This window comes from Abramis brama (assembly GCF_963993115.1).
Source record: "Abramis brama genome assembly, chromosome: 1".
Classification (NCBI taxonomy): Eukaryota; Metazoa; Chordata; class Actinopteri; order Cypriniformes; family Leuciscidae; genus Abramis; species Abramis brama.
The window spans coordinates 6,104,111-6,120,247 of record NC_139963.1 but is presented as its reverse complement, the minus strand read 5'-3'; the positions used below and the strand labels follow the sequence as shown (position 1 = coordinate 6,120,247).

At 37.0% G+C, this 16,137-nt stretch overlaps 2 protein-coding genes across 5 annotated transcripts in view; both read left to right on the top strand.

The window, feature by feature from the left end:
- The window catches only part of LOC311079737 (uncharacterized protein), a 183,357-nt gene that overhangs the window by 83,602 nt on the left and 83,618 nt on the right, over positions 1 to 16,137 (top strand). The gene's annotated exons all lie outside the window — the stretch shown is intronic.
- Positions 1 to 16,137, top strand: part of LOC311079613 (NACHT, LRR and PYD domains-containing protein 3-like) — a 118,527-nt gene that overhangs the window by 34,397 nt on the left and 67,993 nt on the right. For 3 of the 4 annotated variants that reach the window (XM_084109193.1, XM_084109192.1, XM_084109195.1), the window contains exons 4-5: positions 5,569 to 5,739; positions 6,112 to 6,285. In XM_084109193.1, coding sequence (XP_083965319.1) covers positions 5,569 to 5,739; positions 6,112 to 6,285 — 345 coding nt within the window. The remainder of the gene's footprint in view (positions 1 to 5,568; positions 5,740 to 6,111; positions 6,286 to 16,137) is intronic. The other variant, XM_084109194.1, reaches the window with a different exon arrangement.

The window sequence follows — 16,137 nt, the reverse complement described above, 5'->3', positions numbered from 1 at the left end:
ATATCGATCTAACATCGTTTTAAAAGGTAATGAATCGATTGTATCGATACTAGGAAATAACGCATTAGATTTAAGCACGTCAGACTTTATATGGATGTTTTTTCTTAGTACTTTTAATTATAAAGGCGTTAAACGTTACTCGATTCAGTCTGCCTATCTGTGACTATCAGCAGCGCAAAGACAACATGCAGTGCAAAGCCTCTCACCTCAGAAAAACGGACTTTCCTGTTCTCTCAGCCGCTATACTGCAAACTCTTCAATTGCACGCGCAGATGCGGCGGAGCGTGCTGTAGGCCTATATCGCTTCACTATAAAGCACAAAATAAACTACAAGCATGCAATGTCGTTACGTTTTAAATTTAAACGTGTTGTCCAGATTCAGTATCCTGCGGTCAGATGATGTTGTCAGGCTATATGTCTGTGTCATTATTCTATCATTATTTTCATAACTTGTAACGAAATAAAGTCTCTCACCTCAGAAAAACGAAATTTCATGTCCTGTCACCGTGCACTCTTTAATTGCACGCGCAAATGCGCCGGCGCACACTGTATGACTTCACTAAAGCGCAAAAGAAATACGAGCATGCAACGTCGTAAATTAGTAAGTTACAAAATAAAAATAAAAGTAAAATACCAATAAATTACGTTATTGGTACGTCATGTGTGTTGCTATTTATCAGGAGCAGTTTCCATGTTTACCAGTTAAGTATTGTGTATCACCATGGTAGCCTAATTCTTGTTTGTTTATATGACTGTGGTGGCTCATACCAAGATTGTATTAACAAAAACTAGTTTGGGACTGCTATTTAATAGCTTAACCTCGCAGTGCCTATACTTTTTATCAGTATTTGTCATATTCTTACCTTTTTTTTACAGAACTTGTAAAAACAGAACTTGGGGACAGAACTTGTGTGTCAACAATTTTTGTGTAAACAAATGTATTATAATAGGCATATATAATTCCTAAAAAGGTGGGTCGCGGCTTGATGACCATGGGGAAATGTGGATCCCATGGCCAAACTATTCAAAACATCATTCAATGTTGTGATAATCGTAATTAATAATCACAATTTCAAGGGAATAATCGACAATTATAAATTTTTTGTCATAATCATGCAGCCCTACTTTATTCAAATAAAATGTGAATGCATTTGAAATTAATTGTTGTTCACTTGTTTGTTTATATCCATAATTAATTGATACCTGATTCCCTTACAAGAATTTTTGGCTAAAAAGTCACTGAATCGATTTCAAGTCACTGAATCGTTTCAGATCGTATCGTTCTAAATGAACCAATATCGTCCTTGAATCATATCGACAACCACGAATCGCGATACGAATCGAATCGTTGTTAAAACGAATCGTTACACCCCTACAAAAAACAAAACAAAAAAACAGTTGTGGATCATTCAGGTAATGACACACAATATTAAAAATCAAGCCTATGTAAATTGTCTTGTATTTTGTGTTTGTATTTTGTCTTGTGGACTAGGCTATTGAACATCTGTTATGTGAAAAAGCTTTTTCAGGGCAGTACTAAATAGAATCAATGTTTTGATACTTCTTATTAAAAAAACAAACAAAAAAAAACAATTTCTATAACGTTCTGTTACATTCTGCAAGGTGTTTTGTAAACGTATGACTAAAGTGTAAATGTAACAAAAATCATAACATTATTAGAAGCCAGCCATAATGTTGCTATGGTTACTATGTCAATCATCGCAATTTCATGACTCACAGGACTAAAACTTAGCGGATTCACTCCCACATTTTATCATTTGCAGTTATCACTTACAGTGTGAACATAACCACTGGTCCTCTAGAAGCATGAAAAACAAAACTATTATTTAGATCGTCAATAGGGCTCCCTTTTAACCCTCTGGGGACCAAGCTGTTTTTGGGGTCCTTGAGATGTTCTGACATGCCTTGACATTTGTGCTTTTTTCAGTTATTTATAAACATGTTAATGGCAAAGGTGTAAATTCACTCTATATAGCACAAACAGGGCTACCATAATATGCGAGCAACGTGTATGTAGATGTTTGTATTTTTAAGAGAATAATGTTTATGCGTGGTTATTGAAAAAAATTAAAATGAAAGTTGCTGAATTAAGACCACAAAACACATATTAAATATGTGTCCACAAGACTTTTGACTAATTGATGTTGTCCCTTTGAGTTCTAGCTTCAAAATGATGTAAAAATAGTCTTGCTTTATCGTTCACAAAAAAAAATACATTGATTTAAATGGTGTAAAACAGGTTTTGCTTGGAAAGCCAATATGCGAGGGGGAGGAGTAGTTTACACCTTAGATTATGAATGTCCCACCCACTCTGTATAATGAGCCATTCACTCAGGTGTGAAACTGACTGAGCCACAATGCAAGGACAAAAGATGTATTTAGAAGAAGACTTATATTGACCATTTAAGATTTCGCTTACATCTCTCTTGTAAATATGTTTTGCTATTTTATTCAAAATGTTACAATTACAACAATTACAATTTCAACAATATTTCAAGTGTACTCTTTCTTTGTAAAAAAAAAAAAAAAAAGATTATAGGCCTACAGTTTATCATGTATTCATTAGTTTGAATATAGCCAACATTGGAACATCTAACATCTTAGTCTATGAATTTATTTTTGACAAAAATAGTATTTTTTTTGCAGTTTAATACGTTGCTTATACAAATACATTTTATTTCAACATATTGTCGATTTTTACTCATCTCAGTAGGCTATAGCAAAGCAGTTTATTCTTTCACACACAGACGCGCGATTCATATTTAGGCTAAACAGTCTTTACAAATATGTCCCCTTCATTCATCTCACAGAAAGGCGAGTCATATTATAGAAATGCGATTCATCTTTTTGCGGTTTACATAGGCCTACACTAACGTTATTCCATAACGTTATTCCACACGTGAGAAAAGAAAACAGCCTACCTCACTCCTCAGCGGAATCTGCTCCTCATTTCAGGAGATATTGCTCCTCATCAGCACTGTTCTGAGGAATATTTTCTCCATAAGGTAGGCTATGTCTCACTCGCGAGGAGTCGCGACGCGCTTTGTTTACAGCTGATGTGGGCGTTTCACAGCTCTGAAATAGTTCTCAGAATTTGCGTTTGAATAGCACGCGCTCTCCGGGGAGTGGTCACATTACTGTGAATGAGCTCCTAATGAGCTCGACAGGAGTCGCTCTCTTTTTATACAGATTACAGAAGCTGAGAATATTTGTTTTTTATATAAATGACTTCATTTAAAAGATGCGATCTCAAGCTTTATGCCCGTGGGTCTGTTTGCCTGTTTGACTGAATTTTCGCGGAGTTATAGATCATTTTCGAACGCGTTTCAAATGGGAGTTTACTGACAGAGAGAAGGCAGAAATCGCATCATGTTAATTTTTCTTTATTTGTCAAAAAGCAAAACACTTTATTTTTATTGTGAGTATACAGAAAAAAAATAGAAACTGAACAGGATCGATTGATGTATTACACGAAAATGAAAGATCAAAATTAACAGAGCATTTAGTGTTTATTTTCATTGCTAAAAAAAAAAAACGAGCAAAACGCGCGGGTGCGTTTGTGGTCCCCAGAGGGTTAAGCCATCACTTACTTTCCGCGTTCTGCGCACTCACTAAAACTCTCGTCAGAAACACTGAAGTTGTCTGCACAAACCACATTTTTTCACAAACCACGCATAAATGTCATTATCTCAAAACTACAAACTTTTACATACATGCTGCTGACATATTATTGTAGCAGAGTTTGTGCTGAATAAAGTGTAATCAGACTTTAGCCATGAAAATGTTACAAGTAACAGAAATTAGCACAAATGTCAGAGCATGTCAGAACACCTCCAGGGCCAGAAAACACCTCAGACCCCAGAGGGTTAACCCATTTAGCAAAAGTGGTTAGTAAGATTTAGCCTTAAAGGGCACCTATTATGACCCTTTTTACAAGATGTAAAATAAGTCTCTGATGTCCCCAGAGTATGTATGTGAAGTTTTAGCTCAAAATACCCAACAGATATTTTTTTTACAGCATGTTTAAATTGTCATTTTTTGGGGCTCAGAAAAACGCGCCGTTTTAGTGTGTATCCTTTTAAATGCAAATTAACTGCTGCTGCCGGCCCAAAAGGCGGAGCCTCACGAGCTCGCGCTCAGAGCCAGGACAATCTCATCTGATAATATCAGAACAGAAACTCTCAGTAGCGGTGTTCATTTCGACTCGGAGTCGGACAATAATGCCCACAGAGCCAGAGAATATATGCTGTATAGAGATATCACAGGTATAGTTTAGTTTAATTATGGTTATAACTAATTTGTCATCTGCTTTTATCCACTATTAATAGCTACAAGCCTGCTGTAGCAGACCTCGTTCGAATGATGACCAAAATATACTGATGAGTTCAATTAAGTTTATTTTACATGACACAAAAGATGAAGCGTTAGTTTTACTCCAGAAAATCACTGTATGAGCAGCTAAATAAACACAGTATAAGATGTGAGCATTTAAGTCTTATCCAAAACTCTCTCTCTCCCTTTCATTAGCATGGAACATACACAGCGAAGTACACAAAACACTCGTTACAACTAACAGTAAACAAATATATACACACCTTTTCAGTCTGTGCTTAATAAACTGGTACACTGTAAATCCGTAAAACTACTCGATGAGCTGTCATAAAGTGCGCGCTCTCACTTTAATTTCTGCCGTGATCAGTAACGTTAGGCCTGTCGCTCCGGAGAGTGTAAGCTGGATCACGAACAGTTGGTACAGATCCATCCTCAAGTAACAACGAGAGTAAATGAAGACTGCTATGTTCATTCTTACATCCAACAACAAAACACCTCAATCGTTTAGGAGACATTCTTGTCTACAGCTGCTCAAGCGTCGAAACAATGGAGGACTGTGTCCCACTCCCTCAGGGCGGGTCTATGCTCAAACTGCAGTGTCAATCAACAGTCGTGGGAGGGGCCTGTGCAATTCTACGTCACATTGCATAGAATCTTAGAACAGCTCATTCTGAGACGGTGCTTATGATTTATTGAGATTGTAAAAAAAACACTGGGTGGATTTTTATCATTCTAGGGTGGTTTTGCTCACACACTGCCAACACACATTTATGTTCAAACACCATGTAAAAGTGAATTTTGCATAATAGGTGCCCTTTAATAAGCCACGTATCTCACGTAAATACAGTCAATTATGGCTCAAGTGAACATAAACTGCTAGGTTAAAACCGGATGAGTCCTTTTCCTCTTGTACATACAATGTACTTATTACATAAACTAATTAATATGTTATAATAGTAATTACAATAACTGGGTACTAACTAGGTACTAACCATGAACCTAAACCTAACCTTAACCCATGCAGTTACCTTATATTACCCAGTACTTTCTAAAGTAAGTACACTGTAACAACATGTAAGTGCATGTAATGTAAAATAAAAGTGCAACCCAGGCCTTCCCGCTCTCTAACGTCTCTCCAGTACGCAAAAGCTTCTCCATTATTAACAAGATCTTGACTGATCATAACCTTTTAACAAGAGTCCTCTCTTTTTTCAGATTAACAGCCTGTAATCTCACTTATCAGCACTGTGAAGTTGTGGCTTCAGTTCTACAGTCATCAAACTCCTTGAGAGAGCTGGACCTGAGTAACAATCACCTGCAGGATTCAGGACAGAAGCTACTCTGTGCTGGACTGAAGAGTCCAAACTGTCAACTCAACATACTGAGGTTTGAGTTTGACTTTCATTCATTAATTAATGTTAATAATAATATGTGCTTTAAATAAATTTTATACTATGGGGGGCTGTTGAATGCATGAATCTGATTGGTTGATGAATAGGGGTGGTTGAAAAAAAAATCAATCCTACAGTTTTGAACTCAACAATTTTTTTTTGGACCAATTAGACTTTACATGTTTTCAACATTGCACCCTTAAGTAATTAACTTTACACACAGACACAACTCATTACTTTGTGTGGCAGAAACAACTCAATTGAGTGAAAGTAACTCAGGTGAATACACATTAGTGTAACATAGTTAAAATAGTTTATATATTGTATATACTATATTGTAATATATTAACACAATATATTATTTCAGATTAGCAGCCTGTAATCTAACTGATCAGCACTGTGAAGTTGTGGCTTCAGTTCTACAATCATCAAACTCACCCCTGAGAGAGCTGGACCTGAGTAACAATGACCTACAGGATTCAGGAGTGAAGGTGCTCTCTGCTGGACTGAAGAATCCAAACTGTCAACTCAACATTTTGAGGTACTTAGAAGTTTTATGTATATAGACTTCATTGTACATTACAATACATTTACACACCCACACACACATTGCAAACACATAAGGATACATATAGCCACATTATCCAAAGTACATGTTAAATAGATATGTATTTAACTGAGTCTTGAAGGTAGCCATAGATGAGATATAATGAAGTGTAAGGGCTAGTGAATTCCATAATTTAGGAGCATTAGCACTAAATGAACTTCCACCTACAGTGGACAAAAAAACCCCAAAAAAACAAGTTCAGCTGATCTAAGGGACCGGGCAGGGTGGTAGGAGTAAACTAGATCAGATGGATATGGAGGTGCATGACCATTTAATGCCTTAAATGTTAGAAGTAATATCTTAAAGTGAATACGTGATGCCACGGGTAACCAGTGATGAGCAGAGGAGTAATGTGAGCAGAATGTCTGGTTGATGTGAGAACATACTGTAATCGATTGATGCATGAATTAAGGTGTCAGCATCAACTAGAGAAGATCGAAGATGTGCAATATTACGAAAATGGAAAAAAATAGTTTTTAACAACAGAAGAAATATGAGAGCAAAAAGAGTTGAGTCAAATACAACACCAAGGTTACGGATGGATGAAGAAGGCTTAACATGAACTCCATCAATATCAAAGGACCGGTCCATCCTTTTGACTGAGGCAGCAGAGCCAATCATCAATATTTCAGTTGTGTTATTATTTAACTTGAGGAAATTCGGGGATATCCAATGCTTGATATCCCTGATACATGTAGTAAGTGAGTCGGGCAGGGATGCTCTATTAGAGCTGGTGGTGAGGAAAATTTGAATGTCATCAGCATAGCAATAAGGTCCATGCATGTATATGAGGTCACCAAGTGGATATATATAAATGATGAACAGTAGTGGGCCAAGAACTGAACCTTAAAGAACACCCTGTGTAAGCGGAGCAGTGACAGATCTATACCCTTGTATAGTGATATAATACTTTCTGTCGCTGATGTAGGAAATGATCCAGGAAAGAGCTGAACCAGTGATGCCGATATCACTAAGGCGATAGATGAGTATTTAATGGGAGACTGTGTCAAATGCAGAACTTGTTTATTAACCCTGAATCCATGGACAGAAGAATGTCATTAACCACCCAATGAAGAGCAGTTTCAGTGCTATGAGATGGGTGAAATCCTGACTGAAAAGGTTCAAAAAGACCATTAGGATCTAAGTATGATCTCAGTTGTGAAGCCACAACTTTTTCAAGTATTTTGCTTAAGAATGGTAAATTAGATATTAGATATAAGCTGGCAGGATGTGGAATTAGACTTCATAATTAGATAACTTATGGCAGCAGAGGTAGTCAGAGTGAAAGCAGAGAGAGTTTGTTGAATGAGCTGAATCAGCTTACATCAAATGAACATTTGCGTCACTTTGGTGTCTTTGGTAATGGATTCATTTTGTCTGAAAAGAATTGAGAAAAGCTATTCACAAGCACTCCAGAGCCAGAAATAACATGTTGTGGTGGATTAGTGAGATTGTTAACTATAGCAAAGAGTGATTTGGGCCTGCACATGGAATTCTTAAAAGTACAGTTGTTACTCAACCAGAATAATACGCCATTCCAGCGGCGGTAAAATTGGGGATGTGTATTTGCTGCCTTTTACCGCTAAGTGGCGCTATAATCACAGACTTTGAAAAGTGTCAGTTTATTATCTCTATTACGTAATCTGACGCTGCGCTGTGGCTCATTGAGAGCGATTGAGAGCTGGTAGCAGATAAATTCAAGTGAACCATTGTAGTTGGTTCACTTGAATTCATAATCCCAATACTGAAATTACAATACAACTTTAGAACTGAAACAAATGTAGGCTTCTATTATTGCATGAAATTTAAGCAAAGTAGGCTAAATGTTAACATTGTGTGCCCAATTTTTCTATAATTTAGAAAGTCAATGCATGTCATTAGTAGGGATACTCCAACCCGATATTTGTTTCGGGTATCGGCTCCGATATGGAATAAAATTTTAGATCGGGTATCGGTAACAATGGGCCCGATCCGTAGGGGCATCAAATTACAGCGAGAGTGATTCGAAAGCTTACAAAGCAGTCGGCTCTCTAAACGCTCTCGCTGTAATTCTATGCTGTGCATGTGACATCACACGCTAGCAACATGCGCAGAATGCAGGCGGCAGGTAAACTGTTTCCAATTCAAACAAGCTAACGTGCATACCTATCAACACTCCTGTTTTCCCCCGGAGCCTCCTGTATTTCACACCCATCTCCCACCCCCCTCCCGTTTTGTTATTTCTCCCATGAAACTCCCGTAATTTGTATGGCCCAAACCTCGTTTTATGAATAACCACATCAATTTATTATTCCAAAGTTGTCCGATTGCCAGATCTTGTATTAAACGTATCCTACTCACACAATCAACACTTCATACAAATTTCAACCCATTTGTGAGCTTAACCTGGCAACCTACAACCCAGTTGTGCTGTTGACGTCTGCGCTGGTAGTAGTTGGGAAGTTGGATAAGCGTCACTGGTAGAAATGGGAGGAGAAGACTCAGTGGTAAATATTTAACGCAATTAACGCAGCATCTGTTTTTTTTGGTCATCCTTTGGCTGGCGTCACATTATATGATGCGCTCTTATTCATGCAAATGCTTTTAACCCTCTGGGGTCTGAGGTGTTTTCTGGCCCTGGAGGTGTTCTGACATGCTCTGACATTTGTGCTTATTTCTGTTACTTGTGACATTTTTATGGCTAAAGTCTGATTACACTGTATTCAGCACAAACTCTGCTACAATAATATATCAGCAGTATGTATGTAAAAGTTTGTAGTTTTGAGATAATGACATTTATGCGTGGTTTGTGAAAAAAAAAAAAAATTGTCACTGAAATAAGGTCATGAAACCCATACTGATTATTTCTTCACAAGACTTTTGAAAACTGTATCACGTAGCCTAGAATATTTGCTCCAAAACTGTGAAAATCACCCTGACTGCTCATTCAGATAAGACAATATATTGATTTAAAAATTGTAAGACGTGTTTTATGTAAGAAAGCTTTATGCGAGGAGGCGTGATCACATCATTAATATGTATTGTTTTCACACCTGAGAAAGACAAAGACCCTCCCTAATGGCCCTATTAGGAGCTATCAGGCCCTGTCATTCTGAGCAACCTTGCACAAAGAATGAGGAGATTTAAAAAAGAATGGCTGTTTGATTGTTTGGATTTATTTACAACACAACATAATCCAAAGATACACAACAAATGACAAAAAAGCACATTTTTGAAAAAATGACCCAAAGACAGAGACCTTTGTGCCATTCCTAAAAAACATTGTACATACCTTTCATTTCCAAGGTGTTTGATTTTCACTTTACCATGTTCATATACAGAGACTCATGTGAATGTTGAAGTCAGCAGGACTCAGTGGCATCTGGTCATTGAAAGAAAAAAAAAAAGTGAACATACTGATATCAAGAGAAATATAGGCCTGCACGATTTTGGGAATAAATTTTAGATTTTTCTGGTTAAAATTGCTTTTTAAAAAGTTTGAAAGTCTTTTAGTGCCGCTTTCAGAGCAGATATCCACAAACACAGTAACAGTAAACACGGGTCTAAATATTATAATATTCACCATATATCTATCAACAGTTCAACTGCAATGTGAAGTTTATGCAACAATAACATAAACTAATAAGTAAGAATTTCTTACCTTACATCTTTCTTGTCTTCAATTCGCGTTCTTCTTCTTCTGAGGTAAATCCAATGTAAGCTCACTGCATGTCTTCCAAACTCGACGAAAAGCAGGGATTTATGAAGTGTGGTGTTTTGTTTTTAGAGGTAATGAGCGCAATCGCGTTCCATGTGGAGATTTGCATGTGAATCTCTTTTGCGCGCGTGGGCGTGGTCAAATTAAAAATAATGAGCAAGCGTTTGAGAAACTGGACATCTTGTTGGTTTTATACAAATTACTTAAACAGAGAATATTTGTTTTCAGTTTGAATCCGATCATTTAAAAGTACACACTTAAATGTTTATATAGGTATATGGCTCATAAATGTGTGACAAGTATTCGCTGAGTTTTGTTTCAGTTTATAGACCTGCTCAAGAAAAAAAAGTTCACCGCGACGGAGAGGCAGAAAGCACACCCTGTTTATTTTCTTTATTTTACAAAAGCACAATGTTTTGATTTGATTGTAAGTGGACACATACAAAAGTAGAAATATCACAGATTGTTTTTTCATATTTCTTTTTTCTGTATGACCATAAATGACGGCGTATTTTAAGTTTATGTTGCTGCTATGTGAAAAAAATCCAGCAAAACGCGCGGGCGCGTTTGTCGACCCCAGAGGGTTAAACCATTCAAGACTCACACACGACACACAGAAAGATCAGAATCGAGTTCTCTTTCGGCTTGAAGTTGAACGAACACTAACACGTGCAATTATGCCAAAATGTCCGTTTTGTCGAGTATCCTCATAAGAGCAGACTGAGCAGTCTTAAATGAGTTAAACAAAGTCTTAAATGAATGTAAAAAGTTGTGAGGGAATGAAGTTGTGTGAGATCTGTGTCTCTGTCAGCAGTGGCAGATCTTAAAGGGACAGCAGCCAATGAAGCTTTCTGTCAGTAAAGTTAATCAAAGAACAAAGGGAACAGAGGAAATTACTCACTGCTCTTGACTAAAGAACTTGTAACTTTAATAAGAATTAATCTATATATCATTTTAAATTTATGCAGTGCAAACTGTTTGATAACTTTATTCAATTTCTGTTCATTTCCTACCTGTTAGACAAATATTTCAAATATACTGTCTTTGTTTCTACATTAATTTGGAGATTAACTGTGAAATTATTACATTATAAAATATGTTAAAAACAAGTTTTTTTAATGGTGATTAATCGTGATTAATCACAGAAAAAAATGTGTGATTAATCTAGTTATTTTTGCAATCATTAAACATAAATAAAAAAGAAACATGAATAAATCTTATCCATGCTTCTTTTTATTTTTATTGAATATCATGTATTTATTTATCTTAATATCTGCACAATTAATGTGTATTTTAGCCATCCAGCACCCCCCATAAAGTTAAGTAATGTTTAAGTCAAGCCTGCCTGATGCCTTTCACAAAAGAATGATCCCAGTCTCTTCCACACAGTGAGGCATACTGTTTATTAGGTAATTCAGCACTGTTTTTATTTTAGTATCGGATCGGTATCGCCCGATACTGAATCCCAGATATCGGTATAAGAGGCAAAAAATGCTGATTGGAGCATCCCTAGTCAATAGATTACGTGTCTTATACTTCGTGTTATTTCAATTTGTTAATAGATTTATTAACTGAAACATAACAGTGAAATAAATTAAATTAAATGATCGTAAAATTAAAACATTGATCAGGACTTGCTAACCGATGTTAGTCGGCAGCATTTGTGTTTTAGAATTCTTTAGTAAGAATTAAATAGGCTTACAGTAGGTTGTTAAGATTTACATAATTTTCTTTAATAAATGATAAAAACATTTCAACATAAAACATTGCAATAAAAAAATATTACATCAATGAGGCTTTGCATGAGCATAAGCATGGCTGTATAGTGCGACATAATGTCTCCACGATCTGCTTTTGAAGAAATATGCTGGTATCGTGCTACAGCGCACATTCTATCAGCTGCAGTTCTGGCGCCTCAGTCCCGATACTGTAAAACTCAACGTACATTCACATCACTTGTTAATGCAGCGGTAGAGTTACACTCACAGGACACTGCACTTATTCGCAATCACAAAAGTTGTCACAAATTATTTGCTCGTGCTTTAAAGCTTTGCCGGGTAAACATTTCATTGGTGTTCTGTTCTGACATGATGCACTTTTTCTGAGCTTGTACGCCCAAAGCGCGCGCGCACTGTCAAACAGCGCCAAACTCGACTTTATCTTTCGCGTCTGATTGTGCTAATACTGCCAAATACACACAAGGTTTACATAAACACAGTTGGTTATGTCTATAGTGAACGAAAACAGTTGAGAGAAAATCAGATTTGAGTTAACTGATGTCTGTTTCTAGATGCGTGCAGGTCTTAAAGTGACCTAGTAAACATACTGTCGCTTGTCCTTAAAGGGCTAGTTCACCTCAAAATAATTTGTCATGATTTCCTCACTCTCATGTTGTTCCAAGCCTGTATTAATTTCTTTCTTGTGCTTAACTCAGAAGATATTTTGAAGAATGTGGGTATTAACAGTTGCTGGTCCCCAATGACTTCCTTAGTACAAAAAAAACCAAAAAAACTTTTAGAAGTCATTGAGGACCAGCAACTGTTTGGTTACCTGCATTCTTCAAAAACTTTTATGTTCAATTTAAACATCAGGTTTAAAACAACTTGAGTGAGTAAATGATGACAAAATGTTCATTTTTAGGTGAACTATCCCTTTAATGTTAATAAAACAACAAAAGAGAAAATCACTCGCTACTCTTGACTGAATTAAGATTTTTATCTTCGCCCACTTTAGCCAAAATGTCCCAAATTTGGCCTAAATAAAGATAAGTATACATCAAACAATGAGAATATTTTATATAAAAACAAAACCATAATTTACACAGTCTGGCATCAGACAACAACAGCACATCATTAATGTTTCATTTCTGCTCCATACAGGCATTTGTATGCTCCCCACAATATCTAGCTTGTCCAATGGACGTTTTTCTTTAAAACATAAACCTCTTTTACAGCACCACTCCTGTTCCTGATTGACAGGGCGGGATGAGGCGGGGACGTGAGTGGCTCGGAATGCATTTTCAATTTGCACATTGAGTTTTGCTACATTCATTGATTTTGCACCAAATGTTGCACAAATGTAATGGAAAATGTAAATTTTTATACAGAAATGCATTGCCATTTTACATATTGCATTGTCATTTTGCATATTACGTTTCAAATTGAATATTGCTACCGATATGCTTCCATATAATACAGGAGCAGAAGCTCTGGTTCTGTTTTTATCAGATCTGAGGGGGGTTACGATAACGTTTTTTGTCAAAGACCACATCCAGATCGAATTCAGAATAATGATCAAAACACAGATGGAGTAGATCGAGTCCATCAACACCCCTAATGCTTGCACGGGCCTATAGCTCATCCTGAATCGACATTTCATTCTGTAACATTAGGCAGTTTTGATTTATATGCTGTTTAATGTTGGTGATCGTGTTATTTCACATATGCATATGATTACATATGAGATCCCTTGTTTCTGAATCTTCTTTGTGTTTTGTTCAGGAGATTCAGAACTCTTTCAGAAGATGCGTAATGGTGTGGAAAGAGTTAATAATAAAAGTCATAATGTAATCACCCTGGTGTTCTTCTAATGCAGTATGTCCTTCTTTTTTTTTTTTTCGGACCACAGAAGGAGACTTAAAATAAAATTTCCCGCTCGTGCTCATCCTCATAATGGGAGTGAATAGCGACCAGAATCAAGCTTAAAAAAAGATGCAAAAGTATCACAGAAAGGTCCCATGTGACGTGTCATATATTCCAAGTGTTCTAGGGGTATATGATAGTGTTTGGTGAAAAACAAATCGAAATTTAATTTGTTACTTAATGAAAATCCTGACATTGGCTTTTGGTATTTTGTGCATGACTGTGCATTCATGAGACACGATTAGCATCGCAGTTTACTCCGACTTACCTAGAAGTTGAATGTGTGCTTGGTTTCATACCGTCTCGCTCCGTCAGAGCCAGTCGTCAACGACCGGTAACACAGAGGGTTACCCTGACCACTGAAATAAAAGGTGTTGAAATCCCAGGACACACTGAAAAGGGGTAATGCCAGTGGAGGGTTTCTGAAGGGAATTTGAGCATATTCAGGCCAGCGTAAGAAGTGGCTCTAGTCCGACTGATTCTGCTGACAGTATATTCTAAGAAACCTTGTCCAGACCCGAGATATGAACTGGAAACCCCCGGTCTGAGACAATATCTTCAGGTAGTCGATAATAGCGAAACACGTAGTGGAAGAGATATTCTGCTGTTTCGAAAGCTGTTGGGAGCTTGGGTAGAGGTGTTAATCGACGTGTTTTAGAAAAATGACTAATGACTGTTAATATAATGGTGTTACCCTGGAAGGCCAGGAATTCAGTGAAAAAAATCAATAGCAATGTGTGACCAAGGTCATCGAGGAATGGGTAGTGGCTGTAGAAGGCATGCGGTGGGTTGTCCAAAAAAATTTGCTGTGTGCAACACTGACAGTTACTAATGCATGTGATTGTGTCTCTGAAGAAAAGGTAGACCAATGATGACTGGATTGTGAGGGGAACGGTTGAGGTAAAAGCATGTTTGCTCTGTGTGTAGAATTCCAACTACACACAAGTAGGGTCCAAGTCAAGTAGGGCCGTAGTTATGATGGTACTCATAGAGAACATTATCTTTACAGTTACTTCTATACATGAAGTGTAATGACCAGGAACAATGGAGGTACTCACTAGTGATGTTACATATGACACTGAAGCTTCAAAGCGCTTATTGAGTACACCACGCATTTTCTCATGAAGCTCTGTGTCGGAGCTTGTATTGTTTTCAGAGAAACGTGATCAATGAAAAACGAAGCCTCACTTTTTTTCTAGTCAAGTGAATGCCTCACTTTGCATTTCAGAATGTTTGAACCCAGACCACTACTCTACGGGTTTTTGGAGGTTCAAGTCCATTTAATATATATTTTTTTTATAAATATAAGCCTATAGCCTATATTACATGATTATATATTCTGCCATATAAACACTATAAAAACTATAAAATAATTAGAGCACCATTTACTTGCATCAAACAACTCTATTGGAATTATTATAATTAGTATTATTACATTTAATTTACTGCCACACTTTAACCCTCTGGGGTCTAAGGTGTTTTTGGGGTCCTTGAGATCTTACATTTGTGCTTTTTTCAGTTGCTTATAAACATATTAATGGCAAAGGAGTAATTACACTCTATTTAGCACAAACAGGGCTACCATAATATGTGAGCAACATATATGTACATGTTTGTATTTTTGAGAGAATAATGTTTATGCATGGTTATTGAAAAAACTAAAAACTAAAGTTTCTGAAATAAGGCCACAAAACACATACTAAATATGTGTCCACAAGACTTTTGACTAATGGATGTCGTCGCCTAGAGTTTTTTCTTCAAAATAATCTGAAAATCTTCCTGCCTAATCATTCACATAAAACAATACATTGATTTAAATTTTGTAAGACACTATCTGTTTGGAAAGGCAATATGCGCAGACAATGCCCCCACATACATAATGAGCCATTCATTCAGGTGTGTCACTGAGCCACAGAAAAGAATGCAAGAGTAATATATATATATTAAATTTTCGGCCGAAATGGCATTATCGGTTTCGGGCCGAAATTAAAAAAACAGCCGAAAACGTAAACCGAAAATGAATGTCACCCGCCCCTCCCATCCGTGCGCAAGCGCTTAGGTTTCACTCACGGTCGAGCTGTTATCACGCGTCTGCCTATCAAAGATTAAGCATGTCAAATGGCTGTCACTTATTGCACAATCGATCGGACCAACCAACACAAGTTTCGAAAACGAAAATAGGGAATCGATTTTAACGGCCTTCTCTCGGAGCGCGTCCAGCTCGTTACTATACGCTCGCAGTGAACGCGCGTCACACAGCAACTGCAGGTTCTGACACACACACACACACAGCCTATTTCTGCATAATATAGTGCATAATATGTAGCCTTCAGTAATGTTTTTCATTGATGTTATGGCAGTCCACATTGCTGACTTGTGCGCGTCTCAAGCGCCCTCTTTACGTTCGCCCCTAATGCCTGTGTTTAGTTGTCCGTGGATTTGCCTATA